The sequence below is a fragment of the Eubalaena glacialis genome, chromosome 6, assembly GCF_028564815.1.
Source record: "Eubalaena glacialis isolate mEubGla1 chromosome 6, mEubGla1.1.hap2.+ XY, whole genome shotgun sequence".
NCBI lineage: Eukaryota > Metazoa > Chordata > Mammalia > Artiodactyla > Balaenidae > Eubalaena > Eubalaena glacialis.
The window spans coordinates 130288487-130309863 of NC_083721.1; the positions used below are offsets into that span (position 1 = coordinate 130288487).

At 37.3% G+C, this 21377-nt stretch overlaps 1 protein-coding gene across 1 annotated transcript; it reads left to right on the plus strand.

The window, feature by feature from the left end:
• Positions 1–4134: 4134 nt before the first annotated feature.
• On the plus strand, positions 4135–15799 carry DBR1 (debranching RNA lariats 1). Its single transcript, XM_061193650.1, has 8 exons — positions 4135–4459; positions 5080–5204; positions 7020–7100; positions 9282–9367; positions 10840–11064; positions 13625–13705; positions 14332–14477; positions 14974–15799. The coding sequence occupies exons 1-8, from the start codon at positions 4263–4265 to the stop codon at positions 15665–15667; spliced, it is 1635 nt and encodes a 544-aa protein (XP_061049633.1). The 5' UTR covers positions 4135–4262; the 3' UTR covers positions 15668–15799.
• Positions 15800–21377: the final 5578 nt, after the last annotated feature.

A 21377-nucleotide genomic window follows, 5' to 3' on the forward strand; every position in this document is an offset into this window, starting at 1 on the left:
ATTTCAATTTGTCTCCTATTTTTCAAGATTAGATTCAGGTTATGCATTTTTGGCAGGAATACCATAGAAGTAATGTATCAGGGGCACATGATGTGGATTTGTCCATTCCTAGTGAGATTAACTTTGATCACTCTGTTAAGTGGTGTCTGCCAGGTTTCTCTAGTGTAAAATCCTTATTTTTCTCGTTGTTAAAATTAGTATCTTTTGGAAAGATACTTTGAGATCATATAAATAGTCTCAAATAATAGATACATTGAGACAATGTAAGTATCCTATTACTCTTCAAAGTTTTCCCCAATTGTTTTAGCATTCATTAAAAATTCTTCCTTGTAACAAGTGATGTTGATGATGATGATGATGATGATGATGATGATGATGATGATGATGGTTTATGGTGATTTTCTAACTCCAACTTTCCTTCTATACTTATCAATCAGCATTCTTGTGTAAATAAGACCTCTCTTTTCCTATTTATTTACTTACTTATTTATGTCAGGATGGAATAGTAGATTCCTACTTTATTCAATGGGCTAAAGTCTGTTACTATGATTGTGCATTTTGATGCTGAAATTGTTTCAGATTTGGCCAGTGGAAAAACCTTCACTAAATGTCCTTTTGATGTCTCAGATTCTTTGAGCACTTCCTTGTTTTCTGGCACAAGATGATCCACGCTCATTTTGTACTTTCTCTATCTTGGAATCAACCATTTCAACAAGCAGACTTGATTTACAGGAGAAAGATCTGGTTGTATCTAAGAAGTTTTAATTAATGCCTGCTCAGGTTCATCCCAGCTTATGCTCTTTTTAGTATGTTTCCAGAGTTGACATGTGGTTTCTTTTTTCATCTTGCTCATTATTGGGTGCCTCTATCTAGATACTGTCTTTGCTCTGACAGAATCAGGGAATTCCTTTCCCACCCGATAAGAGGGACTTTCCTCATGGACCACACACACAATTGGAGAGGGTCTACCTGTTCAGTGAATGGCCCTTCATGTTTGCAAAAAGAATTTTCATTGTTCACACATCCATTTTTCTCCCACAATCCTCCCATTTCACCTCATTCAGCATGGGAAGGAGTTGAGGCTATTGATTTAGTTTTATTCTCTCTGGATTTGAGAAAGTCAGTGAGAATTCTCAAGTTTATTAACATACCAGTATGACCTCTGGAAATGGGGTGTTGGTTGGGAATAGAGTTAAGAGCTAAGCCATGATGCACTTTTTCATCCCTATTCATAATCGTCTATTTCCTTCTTTGACCATGAGATTTTGAATGTTATGGCATTAAATTATTGTTTCCTATTGGTCACAAAAGAAGAAAATTCAAATTGACATATTAAAATTTTGTTGTAAAATCTACATGGAAATAACAAGAAGACACCATTGCACGCCTAACAACATGGCTAAAATTTAACAGACAGATAATACCAAGTGCTGTTGTGCACATGGAATAATTAGAACACTCATATTACGTAGGAAAGTGTAAATTAGCACAACTGACACTATCTATTAAAGCTAAACATATACCTACTATGTTATCCAGAGATTCCATTCCTGGGCATAACCCAAGGGGGAAAAGTGTTATGTCCACGAAAAGATTTTACAAGAATGTGTATGGTGGCTTTATTCATAACAGCCCCAAGTTAGAAACAATCCAAATGTCCTTCAACAGAAAAATGGATACATGAACTGTGGTATGTTCACACGATGGAAAACAACACAGCAATAAGAAATAGTATACTATGGCTGTATCTATCTATAGTATAGTTGTTACTGAACCAAACTTGAGTCTGCTTACCTGCTCACAGTAAAGCCCAATCTACTGACACCGGGGTGTGTTGAAGGAAAGTGCAGTGTTTATTGCAGGGCGCCAAGCCAGGAGTCCAGGTAGTTAGTGCTCAAAAGACCCGAACTCCCTGATGGCTTTCAGGGAAAGGTTTTTGAAGACAGGGTGAAGGAGGGAGTTGTGGGTGCGTGATCGGCTTGTGGACATTCTGACTGCTTGGTGGTGAGGTAATTGGGAGTCAACATCATCAACCTTCTGATTCCAACCAGTCTGAGGTCTCCGTGCTTGTGATCAGCATACAGTTAACTTCTTCCACCTGGTGGGAGTTTCAGTATCTGCAAAATAGCTCAAAGGATATGGTATGGCTCAGGGATCAAACCCGTGCCCCCTGTGTTGGAAGCACGGAGTCTTAACCACCGGACCGCCAGGGAATTCCCTGGCTCAGATTATTATCTATAGCCCTTGAGGAGGAACTAAAGGTCCTTGACTTTGTTTAATGGCTAAACTATTATTATTTTGTCTTGCTTGATTGTTTTCCTTTGCTTCTGCATTTTCTCCCTTCTCTATAATTAAATTTATTCTTTGGAATTTGGAGAAGGCCTAGGAGGCTAGTTTTTCTACAAAGAGGCTGGTGGAGGACATTGCGGGGGGTGGGGGTGGTGGTCATCTGCCCTGCGAAGACCCCATAGGGTCCTCCTGCTCAGTTACATAGATTCATGGATGAATCTCACAGATATTAAGTGAAAGAAGCCAGACACAAAAGAGTACATAACATACACTGACATTTCTATGAAGTTTAAAAACAAGTAGAGCTAATCTACGGTACTAGAGGTTAGACTAGAGTTTTTCTTTTGGGAGAATAGGCTTGGGAGGAAGCACAAGGGAGTCTTTTGGAATGCTAGAAATGTTTTATATCTTGATATGGGTGATTACATATGGAAAAATGCATCAAAATGTGCACTTAAGATTTGATTTGTTCATGGTACTTTAAGTAAGTTAATTAAAATTAACAATTTTTCAATGGAGAAAAAAAAGATCCAGAAAAAGATAATTCCTGTAGATTGAAAATCAAGTGGAAGAAGTTAAATTTTTTTTTAGAAGTTAAATTTAACAATGTCAAAAAAAGTATCTGTTCTTTATATAGTTCAAAAAATTTAATACAGAAGGGAAAATAAAACATTAAAAACTAATAGGAAATATTAGATTTCCATCTTTTTCTACCCTCTTGATTGATTTAGATATCATGAAAAGTGTATCTTCCTTGTAAATTTGAAAGAAATCGCCTATAAATCACTCATAAATGTCTTTCAATGGATTTATGTCTTTGACTTTCCCAGTGTCTTCTTTTTTTTTTTAACATCTTAGTATAGTAGTATAATTGCTTTACAATGGTGTGTTAGTTTCTGCTGTATAACAAAGTGAATCAGCTATACATAAACATATATCCCCATATCTCCTCCTTCTTGCGTCTCCCTCCCACCCTCCCTATCCCACCCTCTAGGGGGACACAGAGCACCGAGCTGATCTCCCTGTGCTATGCGGCTGCTTCCCACTAGCTATCTATTTTACATTTGGTAGTGTATATATCCCAGTGTCTTCTTATTGTCATTGTTTTGTTTACATCTTCTGCTTCATTTTGAATTAACTTTGGTGTCTTTATTCCTAGAAATTGTTGATTTTATCTAGTTTTTTTTTTTAAATGAGCAGAGATGGTTTTATTATTCTCTGTATTATCTTGATTATTTTCTTGATTAAATTTGCCAGAAGGGTTTTATTTGTTTGCTTGTTTCTGCCTTGGCCACTAATTCTTCAATTGTCAGTCTGGTCCTTTTCCCTCCCGGATGTTTTCGAGATATTCATCTGCTTTCGTTGAGCTTGCAGTCTAGTTACGCAAACAACCATTTGGTAGGAAAATGAAGAGTCGCTGGCCCCTTTAAAAAAAAATAACTGATAATTTTAGAAACTCTTCGAGGAGATAATTTCAAAATCCTCAGTGAGTTTTTACGTTTTATTTTAAATTTATTTTTATTTCGGGTGTCTTAAAAAATCGTTTGTTCAATCGTTTCTAAGCACTTTCAGGCAATTATCTTTGCCGTGAGAAGTTCATCCTAAATTTGGTTTGATTTTATCAAACTACACTATTTCCGGGAATTTTTGTTTGTTTGTCTTACTATTCTGGTTTTGATTTTTAGCACCTGTCAGGCTGCTCGGACTTTAAGAAACACCTGCCAAAACAGGCAAAGTACGAGTCGATTTGAAAGCTCCCTGGAATCCCTGGGTCAGTCTTGCCCTTCCCGACCTCTCTCTCGCGAGATTTGGAAACCGGAAGTGAATTATACTGCTGGAGTCTCAATTGCAGGAGGCGGTGTCTCAGTTAAGGTTGGCGGGATCTGAGCGATCAGTCGGGTCTTCGTTGTCCGGCCTGGGCTGGCTCTGGTTTAGGGGGTTGCGGGCAGCGCTCCCTGCCTCGGGCCGGCAGCATGCGGGTGGCTGTGGCCGGCTGCTGCCACGGCGAGCTGGACAAGATCTATGAGACGCTGGCGCTGGCGGAGCGGCGCGGCCCGGGGCCGATAGACCTTCTGCTGTGCTGCGGCGACTTCCAGGCTGTGCGCAACGAGGCCGACCTGCGCTGCATGGCCGTGCCGCCCAAGTACCGCCACATGCAGACCTTCTACAGGTGAGGGGCGTGGCCTGGGCCCGGGCCCCCGCGGTGCGAGGTGTGACTAGCCAGCGGTGGGGGCAGAGAACCCGGGCTGTGTTCGAATCCTGTCTGCCACTGACCAGCTGTCTTAGTTCCCGTCTTTGTTCACGCTGTGTGTCTAGGAACTGGCGCTTAGTAAATGTCACTTTTCTTCTTTCCATTCATCTGTTTTGTTTCGGAAGGGATCGCAGCCTGAGGGGAAAATCTGGAGGAAGAAACTGACAGGTTAATCTACTTTGTGCTTAATAGGACTCTGGGACTAATTCATTTATTGATCTAGGAGTTTTTATTGGACGCTTTCTATGTGCTAGTCCTCATTCTAGAAACTAAGGTTGTAGCAGTGAACTGACGAAAGTTTTTGACCTGCTTGAATATACGTTGGCTTGAACCCAAGGTGGCGGCCCTGAATCATTCTTAAGGACAAGGATGGACAATTCGTTTAGAAAGAGCTTAACTTTTTATGATGAGCTCAGGTTTTTTTACTTCGGACCTTATTTTGCTTTTCTGCTATGCCTAATAGTACAGGCATGCCCGATTGCTTTTCTCTATGTCTCATTTCTGCTATGACAATTGACAACTTTACCCTTATGTTCTAGGTATTACTCTGGAGAGAAAAAGGCCCCAGTTCTCACAATTTTCATCGGGGGTAACCATGAAGCCTCAAATCATTTGCAAGAGTTACCCTACGGTGGCTGGGTAGCACCAAACATTTATTATTTAGGTATGTGTTCGTGGGTAATTTCTTGGTCTGATGGCATGGAAGAGCCTGTCAGGATTTGTATATCAGTTGATCAACATCTTGAAATGTATGGTGTTTTGGGAATGTCTCTTGATTTAAATAATCATGAAAATTTAATTAAAATAGTTCATTTAAGTAGGTAATCATGATAATATGTCCATGCATCATCTAGTGCTTTAAGCAATATTTAATATAACTGCAAAGAGCTTCTGTACGATTTGCAATCCCTTAATTTTTTTCTTACTCTTCTTATTAAATTAAAAAAAACCTTTTTATAATGGAAATATTTAAACATACACAAAAGTAGAGAATAGTATAATGAATCTCTGTACCTATTAAACAGCTTTAACAACAATTATTGTTCTACCATCCTTCTTTCAACCCACTCCCTGCCTAAACTCTTTTGTGGGAGGAGGTGACCGGAGTATTTTATCCTATTTTTATCTATTTATTTGTTAATATTTTTATTTATTTATTTGGCTGCATCAGGTCTTTAGTTGTCGCACATGGGATCTTCCTTGCAGCGCGGGATCTTCCTTGTGGTGGGCAGGCTTCTCTCTAGTTGTGGCGCCTGGGCGCTCTGGAGCTCCAGAGTGCGCTGGCTCAGTAGTTGCGGCATGCAGGCTCTAGGGGCTTAGGGGCATGTGGGATCTTAGTTCCCTGACCAGGGCTCAATCCCATGTCCCCTGCATTGGAAGGTGGATTCTTAACCACTGGACCACCAGGGAAGTCCCAACTGGAGTATTTTAAAGCAAACCTCAGCCATCGGATTATTTCACCTGTAAATACTTTAGCATGTATTTTTAAGTGATGAGGATTTAAAAAAATACCACAACTACAGTACCATGATTATACCTATTACCTATCATTATCTGTTGCCTAGTTCATGTTCAGATTTCCCTGATTATCACAAAGATGTCTGTTTTACAGTTGACTTGTTCAAATAGGATCCAAACAAGGTCCACACTTTCATTTGATTGTCATGATTCTGAAGTCTCTTAGACTATAACTGTCCCTTTTCGCACTCTCTTCTCCCCCAAACCCCCATGCTGTTTATTTGTTGCAGAAAATGGGAAATTTATCTGGCAGAATTTCCCACATTCTGGGTTTAGCTGATTGGATTTCCTTGGGTTGTTTAACGTGTTCCTTTTATCCTCTGCATTGCTTATAATCTGCATTTAGATTTATAGACCTGATTAGGTTCAGGTTCAGTTTTAGTCCTTTTAAACTATACAGTCCTTTCATCTCTTTATTTAAATGTTTACAGGTGTTTCTAGTGATGACATTATAACTTCAGAAATTTAATTTCTCTGCGTCATTACTGATGGATCATCTTTTGACAACTGTAGTATTGTGAAAAGGTGAAATTGTCTGAAGATGATCAATCAAATGAAATATAGAAACTGCAGGTTTCTATATTCTATAAGTCAAAGGTATACGTTATATATACCTTATATATAACATATAAATCCATCATAGGACATTTTCCCCTATTTCCCCCGCCCCATCCCCATAGTCCTTTAGGTACCAAATTATGTTATGTCTGTTTCCCTCTTCACACTCCCTATCTCATTTGTTCCTTCTTTTCTGCTCAGTCTCTTGCCTCCGTAGTCTGTCTCCCTACTCTATGTTATATATTGTTGGCATATTTTCTATGTAAAAGAGTAACCTCATCATGACACTTAATTTTCAAATAATTTTAAGACTGCATGATATTCTAGGCCTCTAAACTGTTTGTTCAGTTAGTAAAGATTGCTTTTGCCTACAGTAATTTTATTTAACTATGTAATTTTTCAGGCTTGGCAGGTGTAGTAAAATACCGAGGTGTAAGGATTGGTGGAATCTCTGGTATCTTTAAATCTCATGACTATCGAAAAGGTATTGTTATGCTTTTTTTTTTTTTTTTTTACATTTTATTACATTCTTTTTTTTTTTTTTAAATTGGAGTACAGTTGATTTACAATGTGGTGTTAATTTCAGGTATACAGCAAAGTGAGTATTGTTATTCTGAGAATTGTTTTTAAACTTTAGAACTTCCATGTCCCATAGTAACTTAAGCATAATATACAGTTTGACTTTTTCATTGGATTTCTCCTATGAACTGATTAATTTATTTTTAAATTTATATTATAAAATATTTTATAAATACAAAAAAATAGAGAACACTAGAACATATTATCTGTGTATACACCATCTAGTTTTATTTGGTATTTTGCCACTTTTAGTTTTGATTTTTAAGAAATAAAAGAGTACAGATACAATTGAAGTTCATTGTTTATGTGTCCTCAATCCCATCTCTCTCCTTTTATTCCTCCCTTACCTCACCAGGCAGTCACTATTCTGAATTTGGTGTTTATCATTCACTTGATTATTTTATATCATTACCATATCAGTAACAGATTTAAACAGTGTATTATATAGCATGTTTTAAACTTCATATAAGTGTATCATTTTACATGTATCTTTCTGCAACTTGCTTCTTTGTTTAATATGTTTTTGAAATCCATGTTGATACATGTAACACTGTCATTTAAATTTGTGAATAGTATTCCATTGTATAAATATACCACACTGTATCTGAATGAATTATATCTTGATTTTAAAGTTAAAGGAATAGCTTGGATCCACATTGATTTTAAAATGTCATGAATTAAGTTGACAGCTAAAACTTACATCCTCAGTGTAACTGTTAAATCACAAGTCTGTTCCTTGCTGCCGTGTTCCCCATGATTCTGAACTATTGGGATGGGTCTACAAAAATAGGCCATCTTCTACATGGCAGGTGTGGGCACAAATTGGGACCACTCTTTGGAGGAAAATTAGTAACATCTGTGGAAATTATAGAAGTATTCTGACTCAGGAGTTCTACTTCCAGGAATTTATCTACAGATATATTCCACAAGTGCAAAATGATATAAACAAATGTATTTCAGCCTTGTTTGTAATAGCAAAAGATAGGAACTAGTTAAATGTGTCATGATATAACTATACAGTGCGATGCTATGAAGTCAAAAAGAAAGAAAAAAGAAGCAGCTCTATGTGTGGCTAATATGAAAAGAACTCCAAAATAAGTTAAGTGAAAAAAACAAGGCACAGAAAGTGTATAAATTATACTGCCACTTGTATAAAAAAAAAAAAGGGAGGATAAAGAAATATGTATATTATATGCATAGATGACATCCCTGGAATAAAATACTGAAACCTGATTAACACTGGTTCCCTGTAGGTAGGGTTACTGATGGATGGGGGAAGGAATAGGAAAACCCCGTCCGCTTGTTTTAGCAGCTTGATTGATGTGAAATTTATGTACCATTGTAAGTACACAATTCAGTGATCTTAGTAAGTTGTAGAGTTATGCAGCCTTTAGCACCATCCGGATTTAGAACATCTCTATCATGCCTAAAAGTTTTGTGCCAAACTTAATTCCTGCTCCCACGCCAGCCCTAGGTACCCACTAGGGTCTACCCTCCAGGAGGAATACTTTTTACCCTATGCCTTTCTTTTTTTTTTACATTTATTTTATTGAAGTATAGTTGATTTACAATATTGTGTTAATTTCTGCTGTACAGCAAAGTGATTCAGTTACACATATATATACATTCTTTTTCATATTCTTCTCTATTATGGTTTATCACAGGTTATTGAATATAATTCTCTGTGCCATACAGTAGGACCTTGTTGTTTATCCATTCTGTGTGTAATAATTTGCATGTGCTAATCCCAAACTCTCAATCCATCCTTCCCTCAACCCCCCTCCCCCTTACCCTATACCTTTCTGATGGTATCTTTTAAATCTTAAACTATGTGACTAAACAATGTATTCCAAAATTAAATATAATTTAATTTAAAAAATCATAAGCCCCCCACTTATTTAGATTTATAGTTGGTGATCAGTTATTAGAAAATACCAGCATTTTGAGAGCAGTGTTTTTTTAATAAAATTTTCAAGAACCAAAAGCATTGATGACAAACATCAGTTTTGGAGAAGTGTATGTATGTATTTATACTTGAAGTATTTAAGGGAGTTGAATATAGCTTATTTCTCTTCTTCAATTTAAGGTCATTTTGAGTGCCCCCCCTATAATGCAGCTACAATAAGGAGTATCTATCATGTGAGAAATATTGAAGTCTACAAATTAAAACAGGTATGTAAAAAGTACATTACGGCAGACTTGAAAAAATGGTAAAGTAATTCTCTACCAGAATGTATTTTGATCTGCTACTTCCAAGAAGAGCTCAATTCGGTATTTCCACAATTTGGATCTTGAGTTGTTTTTAGGAGGTTCACAGATGAACACTTTTAAAATTTTAATGGCTATACATTTATTTTAGTGATTAATAATAAAATAAAATATTTGATCCATGACTTCAGCTACTATTCCTTAGGGTAAGGCTAAAGAATATATATTGGAATAAAGTGATACTTTAAAGAAAGTATTAAATATTTTATTTTAAATAATGATATTAAATAGAAAATAATAGTGAAGATGATATGGGAAAATTGTGAAGGTGATAACCGAAACACTGGCTTAACTGGAGAGTAAATGAAACTAGGTTTTTGTTTGTGAACCCATTAAATGTCTGACACCGGGCTAAGCAGCTTTCATCCGTGATAGTTCATATAACTGTCACTCAAATTCTGTCATGCAGCGTGTCCAACTTTGTCACACTAAGGGAGAGAGGCCAAAGGCTCAGATAGATAAAGTAACCTGCCTGGGACTTCCCACACAGTTAAGTGGTAGAGCCTGCCAGACTGAACTCAGGCCCTTCCCATCATAAATACAGCCTCGACTGGAACATAAAGATGTTTACAGGTATGCCCCATTCATAACAGTTTCTTACCTGGAATCCTTTTTCCCTTTACTCATCTAAATCCTACTGGTCCTTGGAGACCCAGCTTAGATTTCACTTCCCAACCAGTGTTCTAGTTTAAAGTCCTCACCCTTCTCTGAATTTTTGTAGCACTTATTGCCCATACCAGCTTTTCAGTGGTTAGTCATACCTATCTTACCTTTTGTATTTTCTTGAACACTTACTTAAATTATTTTAATTTAGTTTTCCAAGTATTTGCTTTGGATTACTTGACAGTATGGAGTATATTTTGTGTTCTCCCCAAGAAGACAGCAGCTACCTTAAATACCTCTAATATAATTTTTGTAGTAAACAGAGAGGTTTTTTTGGTGTTTACTATGTGAGTCCATCAGAAGAAAAAAAGGTTTACTGTAGGTTAGGTTTACTGTATCATTTACAAGTCTCATGAAATCTGGACATTGATCTTAAAACAGTAGTTTCTTTACTAAAAGGGAAAAGAACAGTGCATGTTGTAGATTTTAGAAACCCAGTGCTAAAGACCTTAGCCGATTGGCAATCTAATCAAAGTGTGTCTCTATTGAACTGCCTTGCCACGGAAAATAAAGGTGATTTGTCAGGCAGAGAGAAAGCTGTTTCTCTTTGCCTCGATGAGTGAGTAGCTCAGTATTTCTGTGACTTCCTTAAATAAAGTGTTCTTAGAATGAATTACACAGAAATCTAGAGGTCTCCGTGGGAGATAAGGGAGGGGATTGCTTTTGGTTAATCTGTTTTTAAGAGCTTTCTTTCTTTTCTTTTTCTGTTAAAGCTGAAGCAGCCTATGGACATATTCTTATCTCATGATTGGCCGAGAAGTATATATCATTATGGAAATAAGAAGCAACTTCTTAAGACTAAATCTTTTTTCCGACAAGAAGTGGAAAATAACACATTAGGAAGTCCCGCTGCCTCAGAACTTTTAGAGCACTTAAAACCTACTTACTGGTTTTCTGCACACCTTCATGTGAAGTTTGCAGCCTTGATGCAGCATCAGGTAGAAAACAAAATGCTTATTCTTTGATTTAACAAACAGTTATTGAACATCTACGGGCTAGGCCCTATGGGCATAGTTGGAAAGTTAGAGAAAGAAATCAAAGATAACTTTCCTTTTGTGAATAACTCAGTATCCAGTGGGGAGAAGGGACAAGCAAGTAATTATAAAATAGTGTAATAAGTTTGTGACAAAAAGTGCTAGGATACTGTGGGAACACCTAAGCCAGGCCATGGTGAGATGGGGATGTGGACAGAGAGATGAAGGGATAGAGAAGGTTTTCTAAAGGAATCGATGGTGCCAGGAAGAAGCAGATTATCAGGGTAATCTAGGCCCAGGGACCGATGTGTACACAGGCTGGAGGTCTGAGAGCGTGGTGCCTTTGGGGAAGTGCAGCTGGTCCCTGGGGCTGTGGCACAGGGAGAGATGAAGCTGGAGTGAGATCATAGCTGCCTTCTGGGACATGCTCTGGAGTTCGGGTTTTAACCAGAAGGTAATGGGGAAAGTTGGGGGTGGTGAAGTCAGAGTTTCATTTCAGAAGGATTAGTTTGGCAGCAGTTTTATGTGTGGATTGGAGTAATGTAAAATGGGAGGCAGAGGAGGCTATGTAAGCAAAAGATGAGGTCCTAACCTAAGGCAAAGAGGGAACACAGAGAATGAAGCAGGTTCCAGAGAGATTTTGGAAGCAGAATCATCAGGATTTAGTGACAGAGGGAGGAGTGAATCTAGAATGACTCCCAGAGTTTTCCTTTGGTAATTGCATGGGGATGGTGCTTGATGAAAAGTAGGAAATAAATACCTACTTAGAGTTAGGCTTTAATGGAACTATGCAGTTCTTCCTTTCACCTCTGATTCTGGTTGAATTCTGACTTTCCCATAATGTATCCCATAGGAAATACGTTTAGAAAATGCTGGGTTAACAAAGTTTGGGGTTTCTTCCCAGAGGCTTCTGTAGAATTTCTGAGAGTCCAGTGTGCTAATGGGCATTACCTTTCTCTGAGAGGGGGGATGGGTTGTGCAGCGCTTCCTGAACTTACCTGACCAAACCCTTTTCTGCGGTAGAGGTACACTTCAGTGATGCTCTTCGCACACGGTTTGGAAGATTCTGTCTGAAAACATTCCTGTGGGCCCTTTCTGTTGTGGGCTTATTCTTACTCCCCAGCTTCACTGGGAGAAGAAGGCGAGGTTCCTCTTGCATTTTCCTTTGGGCTGTTGCCAACATGATTATCCTCTTCTCACGTCCAAGGCTTCTGTTTCTGCCGGTCACTTTTCCCACGTCTTTGTTACTCTCCTCTGTCTCTTGGGGCTCATGATGCTCTTGGATTGCTACTGAAGCACCTAATTTGCTACTATTCCCGGATTCTGTCTTCTGTTGTCAACCTCAGGGACTTGTGTCTCTGAATTAATATGTTTGATCCCTTTTTCTTGACTCCTCAACTGCCTCTGACTTCAGTATTCTGTCTGAGCCCTTTTACTAACACCAAAGGTCATCTTTCCTCAGCACTGCCCTGCTGCCAGGATCTGCCTGTGATTTCTGTGCATCTCACCTCTCAGTCCCTCCCCACCACTGAATTGAAACCTGGTCCTCAGCAGGGTGTCCCATCGCTTGCTTCCTTGTCTTTCTTCCTCCATGTGCCTTGCTGTTTTTAGTGAGTCACTTTTTACTTCTTCCAGTGTGACCTTCATGTGTGTGATCCTCCCATGTTTCTTTCTGCTGGTTCACTTTTTAAAAAAGAACTTTATTGGAGTATAATTTCCATATCAAAAAATTCACCTGTTTTAAGTGTAGAATTCAGTGATTTTTAGTAAATTTCCAGAGTTGTGCAAACATCATATAATCCAGTTCTAGAACATTGCCATCACCCCAAAAGATCCTTTGTGCCTCTTTGCTGTCAGTCTTTGTTCCCACCCTCAGCCCCAGGCAACCACTAATCTGCCTTATCTCTATGGATTTGCCTTTTCTGAACATTTTATATAAGTGGAATCATGAAATACATAGTCTTTGGTAACTGGTTTCTTTCCTTTGCTTGCTTCTGAGGCTCATTCTTGTCGTCGCATGTGTCAGTGTTTCTTTCATTTTTATTGGTGAATAGTATTTCATCCTATGGAGTATATATATATTTATCTACTTTGGTGTTGTATCTAAGAATCTTTGCCTAACCCAGGGTTACAAAGATTTTCTCCTATGAATTCTTCTACGAGTTGTATAGTTTTAGCTCTGCCAATTAACTTTTAAGCTCTTCTGTTGTCTGATCTTTAACCTTTGTGTTATTTGCTTTAAACCTTTGGTTTTGTGTGTTATTTGCTTTATTTAACATTATCATTACCACCATTTCTTTCTGCTTTGACTATTGTAAGGAAATTGAAGCCCAGAGAGTGTAAGTGCCTTGCTCGTCATTGCACAAGGGGGTATAGAGCTAACTTGTTTTGGAAAAGTAACCGTTGTTCCTTTGACACACAACTTAGGGGATTGGGTAATAAAGATTATTTCCATCCTTTTCAATGTCTGAATTGCCTGTGATGTTTTAACATTCTTTCTTAAATTATGGTTCATATTGTCTAGGCCAAGGATAAAGGACAGTCAGCCAAAGCAACCAAATTTCTAGCCCTGGACAAATGCTTACCACACAGAGACTTTCTTCAGGTAAAAAGAAAATGAAATAACTTTGCAATATAGTTTTACTCTTCCAGTGATTAAAAAAAAATTGTCTCCTTTCAGAAATTTTTTTTTTTTTAATTAATTAATTAATTAATTTTATTTTTTGGCTGCATTGGGTCTTCGTTGCTGTGCGCGGGCTTTCTCTAGTTGCATTGAGCGGGGGCTACTCTTTGTTGTGGTGCGCTGGCTTCCCATTGCAGTGGCTTCTCTTGTGGAGCACAGGCTCTAGGCCTGCGGGCCTTAGTAGTTGTGGCACGTGGGCTCAGTAGTTGTGGCTCGCAGGCTCTAGAGCGCAGGCTCAGTAGTTGTAGCGCACTTGCTTAGTTGCTCCGCGGCATGTGGGATCTTCCCGGACCAGGGTTCGAACCCGTGTCCCCTGCATAGGCAGGTGGACTCCTAACCACTGCGCCACCAGGGAAGTCCCTCCTTTCAGAAATTATTGGTGCTCTTTGTAACTTATGTGTTCTGAGATTTCTTTGGGAATGTTTAAGTTACATTAATGTTTTTAAGCTACTAAATTAAATTCCTTTAAAACTTTATTGTTATATTGACATTCTTAGAATATTAAAAATAGATATGTATTTCTTAAAATTACCAATTTTTTCTTGTAGGTAATAGAAATAGAACATGACCCCAGTGCTCCTGATTACTTGGAGTATGATACTGAATGGCTCGCTATTCTCAGGGCTACTAATGATCTTATTAATGTGAGTGAGCGCCTATGGAATATGCCTGAAAATAATGGCCTGCATACAAGGTGAGTCTGACCTTATTTAGGATTTTCCCTCTCCATTGTATGCACAGTTTTTGTCCCCTCCACCTTATTATTATTTTTTTTTAAATCAAAGGAGTTATTGAGTTATTGCTACAATTCAAAGTTTATTGACTGGTATGAAAATTGCAAGTTTTCCATCCAAGAGATCCAAGAAAATAGACTGCTGAGCACCAAGCCAAAAAAGTGTATAAGTGCATCAAACTATAAGCGCATAAGTGCATGAAACTTTAAGACCGTGGAGATGTGGTTCACACATTAAAATAATTTGTACTTGTTTTAGGGAGTGAGTTAAGGACAGCTTTTTCTAAGAATTGTTTTAATCTCAGAATGGTCCTTTGCTAAGTTAACTATAATTTTATGAAGTGGAATTCTGAAATGTGGTTTATTTTTTAACGCACCTGCCGTCCATAGTTAGATCTCATCATTTATTGTCCAAGGCTGATTAAATGTAAAAAGCTATTGTTTTGGACTTTTCTAGGTGGGATTACAGTGCAACAAAAGAAGCTATGAGCGAAGTATTGGAAAAATTGAATCATGACCTCAAAGTTCCATGTAACTTTAGTGTAACGGCTGCTTGTTATGACCCTAGCAAGCCACAGACACAAATGCAGTTGGTTCATAGGATCAGTCCTCAGACTACTGAATTTTGTGCCCAACTTGGCATCACTGACATTAACATCAGGCTTCAGAAGGCCAAGGAAGAACAGCACGTGTGTGGTGACTCTGAAGAGCAGGATGACGTGGAGAGTAATGACTCTGGAGAAGACCCTAGTGAATATAACACAGACACATCCGCCCTGTCCTCTATTAATCCAGACGAGATAATGTTAGATGAAGAAGAGGAATATGATGATAGTATTGTAAGTGCACACAGTGACATGAATACACCATCTGTAGAACCGTCTTCTGATCAAGCTTCTGACTTTTCTGCAAGCTTCTCTGACATCAGGATCTTGCCAAGTTCCATGACTGTATCTTCTGATGATACATCTGGTTCCCCAGTTGGCAAGGAGGGGAATCGCGGTGACCCTGTGGAGTTGGGGGATGGAAAGGACTTAACCAAGGTGCTGTTGAAGAGGCTGAGTGATGAACATGAACCTGAACAAAGAAAGAAAATCAAGAGGAGGAATCAAGCCATCTATGCTGCAGTGGATAATGATGATACAGCCTAAGACAATTTACTTGTTTTAGTGTTATATGTAGATATGTGATTTTTGAGACTATATTTTTAGAGCTGGATCTTTGACTCAAGACTTAACTTTGTAATAATGAAGTTACATAAATTTTAGTTAGGTATCGACTTTATCTTTAGACCTTTGTATGTTTCAGATAAAAAAATATTAAAATTTCATATATTTACTTGATTGAGTACCCCTTTTTCTGAGAACATATATTATTCACTTTAATTTTTTTCAGCAAGCATTTATTGAACACCTACTTTGTACCAGGCACTCTTCTATAAGATGGCACTACAAAGATGAGTAAGACAGGGATTTTTGCCTTCATAGAGTTACTATCACTGTAAATATTTTGGTGTATAAAATATGGCATATTTCTATTTTGTTTTACAGTTAAGTCATTATTGTATATGTACTTATATATGCTCTCTTTTCATTTATTATAAATACTTTCTCTGGTCAGCTCTTAATGTCTATCGAATATAATTGAACCTGAAGAGGGTAGATAAGATTTCAGGAAATAAGTACAACATTGGCAAACATAAAATCTTATACTTAGTTGCTGAGATTAATATAACCCTGCTGACTTTTACATATTATATTTTAGCTTTAGCTTTAATTTTAATATGACTATACAGGTCATTTGGGGCACAGTTCAGTTTAGTATTAATTACTAGCAGGGAATAAAATAGATAACCAACAGGGACCTAGTGTATAGCACAGGGAACTATACTCAGTATTTTGTAATAACCTCTAAGGGAAAAGAATTATCCTAGTAGAGATGGAAAGTGAAAGTAATTTCTGTAGAAGGAATAGTGTTATTGAGGGACTACTGGTTCAGATGGTTTCAGGAGAAACTACCAAACCTTTTAAAGGTAACCCCTAATATGCAAAGTGTTCCAAAATATAGAAAATGAAGGAAAGTTCAGTTTCTTTTCATGACGCTAATATAACATTGATACCTAAATCTGACAAAGATTGCACAAAGAAACCACAAACCAATCTCACATATGAATATTGAGTCCTAATTGAAGTCCTAAATAAAATATTAGCAAACAGAATCTATAGCACATTTTAAGATACAGCATGACTGATACAAAGATAGTTCAATATTAGGAAGTCTGTTCATATAATTCACCCAGTAATAGATCTAAGGACAAACAATGCAACACCCATTTCTGATTTTTTAAAAAAAGTAAAATCTAGCATCTTGTTTAAAAGGGAAATACTATAAGCATTCCCATCAAAGGAAAGTAAGAGCAAAATCAAGGAACAAGATACCCACTACCTCCTTTACATTTTAATATTGGTGAAAACAATGAGGGGAATCAAAATTGTAAAGGCAGAAGCATCTTTATAGAGATGACCTGAATGTTTAGTTGGAAAACACCAGAATATTACAACTAAAACTAAGATACCACTAAAGTAATATGTAAATAAAGTAATACAGCAAAGTAATGATATAAAATGAACATACAAATCAATAGTTTTCACATACACAATTACTAGTGAGTGGCATGATATAAGCAAAACAACAAAAATACTTAATGAGAAATGCATAAAACCTGTAATGAAAACCTTAAAATGCACCCGAAAAATGCAAAAGTAAACTTGAACTAATAGAAAATCATCTCTTATTCCTGGATAGATAAACTCAACATTTTAAAGATGCCAATTCTCAAGTTAATATATAAATTTAACATCCTAATCAAAATATCAACACATGTTTTTTGTTTTGTTTGTTTTTCTGGAGCTAGACAAGTTGATTTTAATGCTTGTGGATAAATAAGTTAGAACAGACAGGAAAATCCCCCGCAAAGAGTAATGGACATATGCTGGTCATAACAGCCATTAAAACGTAATATAAAGCCTCTATAGTAATTAAAGCAACATAGTACTGGTTCATTAGAGGACAGGCCAATGGAACAGAAAGACAAGAAATAGGCCCAAACTTATATGAGTTTAGTATAGTATTTAAGTGACATCTCAAATCACTGAGGAAAAAGATGACATTTTAAATAAATAGGATTGGACCTTGGGAAAGAAACCTTTTTTATATACCAAAATTAACTCCAAATAGATCAGAGATATACATGTGAAGAATGAAACCATATAAATACCAGATGAAAACATGGGTAAATTTCCTTATAATCTGGACCTGAGGAAAGCCTTTGTAACTGTATCTCAGAATCCAGACACAGTAAAAGACTGACACATTTTGACTATATGCAAAAATAGATAACTTTTGCATGGCAAACAAAACACCATAAACAATGTTAAAAGATAAATGACAAACTGAAAGAATGTATTTGCAACTCATATCACAGACAAAAGGGCTCATCTTTCCAAAATATAAAGAACTCTTTATATAGACTCAGTAATTAAACTTGTAGGAATAGGTCCTAAAGATACATCTCCAAAATAAAAGAAAGCATAAGCACAAGAGTATTCACTGTAGCGTTATTTGTAATAACGAACCATTGGAAACAGTCTAAACGTTCACCAGGAGAAGATTGGTTGAACAAATACCCGATGGAGTAACACACAGCTTTAAAAAAGAATGTGGGACAAAAAAACATGTACACAAATGTTTATAGCAGCATTATTCTTGACAGCCAGATAGTAGAGATAACCCAAATGTCCATCAACTGATGAATGAATACATAAAATATATACCCACACAACAGCATATTATTCAGCAATAAAAAGGAATGAAGTACATATGTTACAACATGGATGAAACTTGAAAACATTATGCTAAGTGAAAGAAGCCAGATACAAAAAAAAAAAAGAGAAAACACATGTTGATTGATTTCCATTTATACGAAATGTCCCAAATAGACAAATCCATAGAAACAGAAAGTAGATTATTGGTTGCCCAGGGCTGGGGGAAGGGAATGGGGGGTAATGAGGAATGACTGCTAATGGATATGTGATTTTTTGGGGGGTGACAAAAATGTTCCAAAATTAGATTATGGTGATGGTTACACAACTCTGTGAATATACTGTGAATATGAAAACCATTGAATTGTACACTAAAAAAAACGGGAGATTCTCATGAACTGATACAGAGTGAGTTTTAGGTTATATTAAGTTAAATCAAGGTAGAGAGCAGTGTATATTTTCTGTGTGAGAAGGAAATTTCCTTGCTTTGCTTTTTATCGTTTAGTTTTGACTTTGTAAAACATCTACATGTTTCAAAAGTCAAAACTTTTGAAAAATTGAAGTATTTGATTTACAATATTGTTAGTTTCAGGTGTACAGCAAACTGATTCATATATATATATATATACATATATATACATATATATCTTCAGATTATTTTCCATTATAGGTTATTACAAGATATTGAATATAGTTCCCTGTGCTTTACAGTAAATCCTTGTTGTTTATCTATTTTATATATAGTAGTCTGTTAATCCCATACTCCTAATTTATCCCTCCCCATCCCCTCTTTCCCCTTTGGTAACCATAAATTTGTTTTCTGTCTGTGAGTCTGCTTCCATTTTATAAATAAGTTCATTTGTATTATTTTTTAGATTTCACATATAAGTAATATACAACATTTGTCTTTGTCTGACTTACTTCACTTAGTATGGTATTCTCTAGGTCTATCCATGTTATTGCAAATGACAATATTTCATTCTTTTTTATGGCTGACTAATATTCCATTGTATATATACCACATCTTTTTTGTCCATTCATCTGTTGATGGACACTTAGGTTGCTTCCGTGTCTTGGCTATTGTAAATAGTGGTCCTATAAACATTGGGGTGCATGTATCTTTTTGAATTGCCGTTTTTGTTTTTTACGGATATATGCCCAGGAGTGGGATTGCTGGATCATATGGTAGCTCTATTTTTAGTTTTTTAAGGAACCTCCATAATATTTTCCATAGTGGCTGCACCAAGTTACATTCCCACCAACAGTGCAAGAGGTTTCCCTTTTCTCCACACCCTCTCCAGCATTTATTATTTGTAGACTTTTAAATGATGGCAATTCTAACCAGTGTGAGGGGGTACCTCATTGTAGTTGTCAAAACTATATTTAAAAGGTATACTCGGGGTGGGGGGGTTGGATGAACTGGCAGATTGGGATTGACATATATACACTATTGATACTATGTATAAAATAGATAACTAATAAGAACCTACTGTATAGCACAGGGAACTCTACTCAAGGCTCTGTGGTGACCTAAATGAGAAGGAAATCCAAAAGAGAGGGGATATATGTATACATATAGCTGATTCACTTTGCTGTACAGTAGAAACTAACACAGTATTATAAAGCAACTATACTCCAATAAAAATTTTTTTAAAAAGGTATACTCAGAGATGTCTTCCTCCCATTCTGAACCCCTTCATCCTGTTACTCCCTCCCCAACTCTTAGCATTAGTTTCTAGTTTATCCTAGTGTCTGAAATGGTGATGTCACAGGTAGACCTTTAAAGGTCATTGATTTTTGGCCTGCAAGCATTAATTCCCCTTTCTGGTAGCAGCACCACACATTATTTCTTTGGGAATCACCACTACTGCACTGGTGTCCTGCCCTAACCTGTCCAAAGGCAGTCATGTGACTCAAGTTATACCAGTTGGATGCTCCCTCCTTGGAATATGGATCTTGATCAGAGAGATAAAAAGATGAAAATGGTTGTTCCAGTAGCAGTACCCAGACAAAACTCTAGAGCAGTTTCTGCTATCTATTCTACACCCTCAGAATTGCTCTTTTTGTAACCTAGTGTTTCAGCATTCCTTTCATCTTCTAATCCCAACTCCCTATTTGATCTCCTTCCACTAAATTCCCCTCTTGTTTAATTTAGCCAGCATGAGTTTTGGTGCTTGCAACCCAAATACCCTGACTGATACATATGCTCCTGGATGTTAGTGGGCTTGTAATTAGGATAGGGGAAGAAAAAGCAAAGTAAGAAAAGTAGGGCCCTCATCTATTATGTTTTTTATTTTTTTATCAGCTTAGGCCACGTATTTATTCATTCATTCAAGAAATATTTATTGAGATAAATATGTCCCAGTCACTATACCAGGGATACAATGGTGAGAAAAACCAGTTATAATTCCAGCCTTCATGGAGCTTAAAGTACAATGAGGGAATTTAATATTAATAAAATAATCACATCAAAAATCGTGAAATTCCAACTATGGCAGTGTGCCCAGTGACAGGAACATAGTACTACAGGAGCAAATCAAATGAGATATCTGATCCGCAGGTATTGTTTAATGTAATACCTACTGGAGGTCTTGGTTCAAGCTATAAAATAAGAAGGGTTGTACAACTTGGGGAATATAGCCAATATTTTGTAATGGCTGTAAATGTAAAGTAACCTTTAAAAATTGTGTAAAAAGAAAAAAGAAGGTTTCCCTGGTGGTGCAGTGGTTAAGAATCCACCTGCCAATGCAGTGGACATGGGTTCGATCCCTGGTCCGGGAAGATCCCACATGCCGTGGAGCAACTAAGGCCGTGTGCCACAATTACAGAGCCTGCGCTCTAGAGCCCGTGAGCCACAACTACTGAGCCCGAGTGCTGCACCTACTGAAGCCCGCGTGCCTAGAGCCCGTGCTCCACAACAAGAGAAGCCACCACAATGAGAAGCCCGCTCATCACAACGAAGAGTAGCCCCTGCTCCCCGTAACTAGAGAAAGCCCGCGTGCAGCAACGAAGACCCAACACAGCCAAAAATAAATAAATA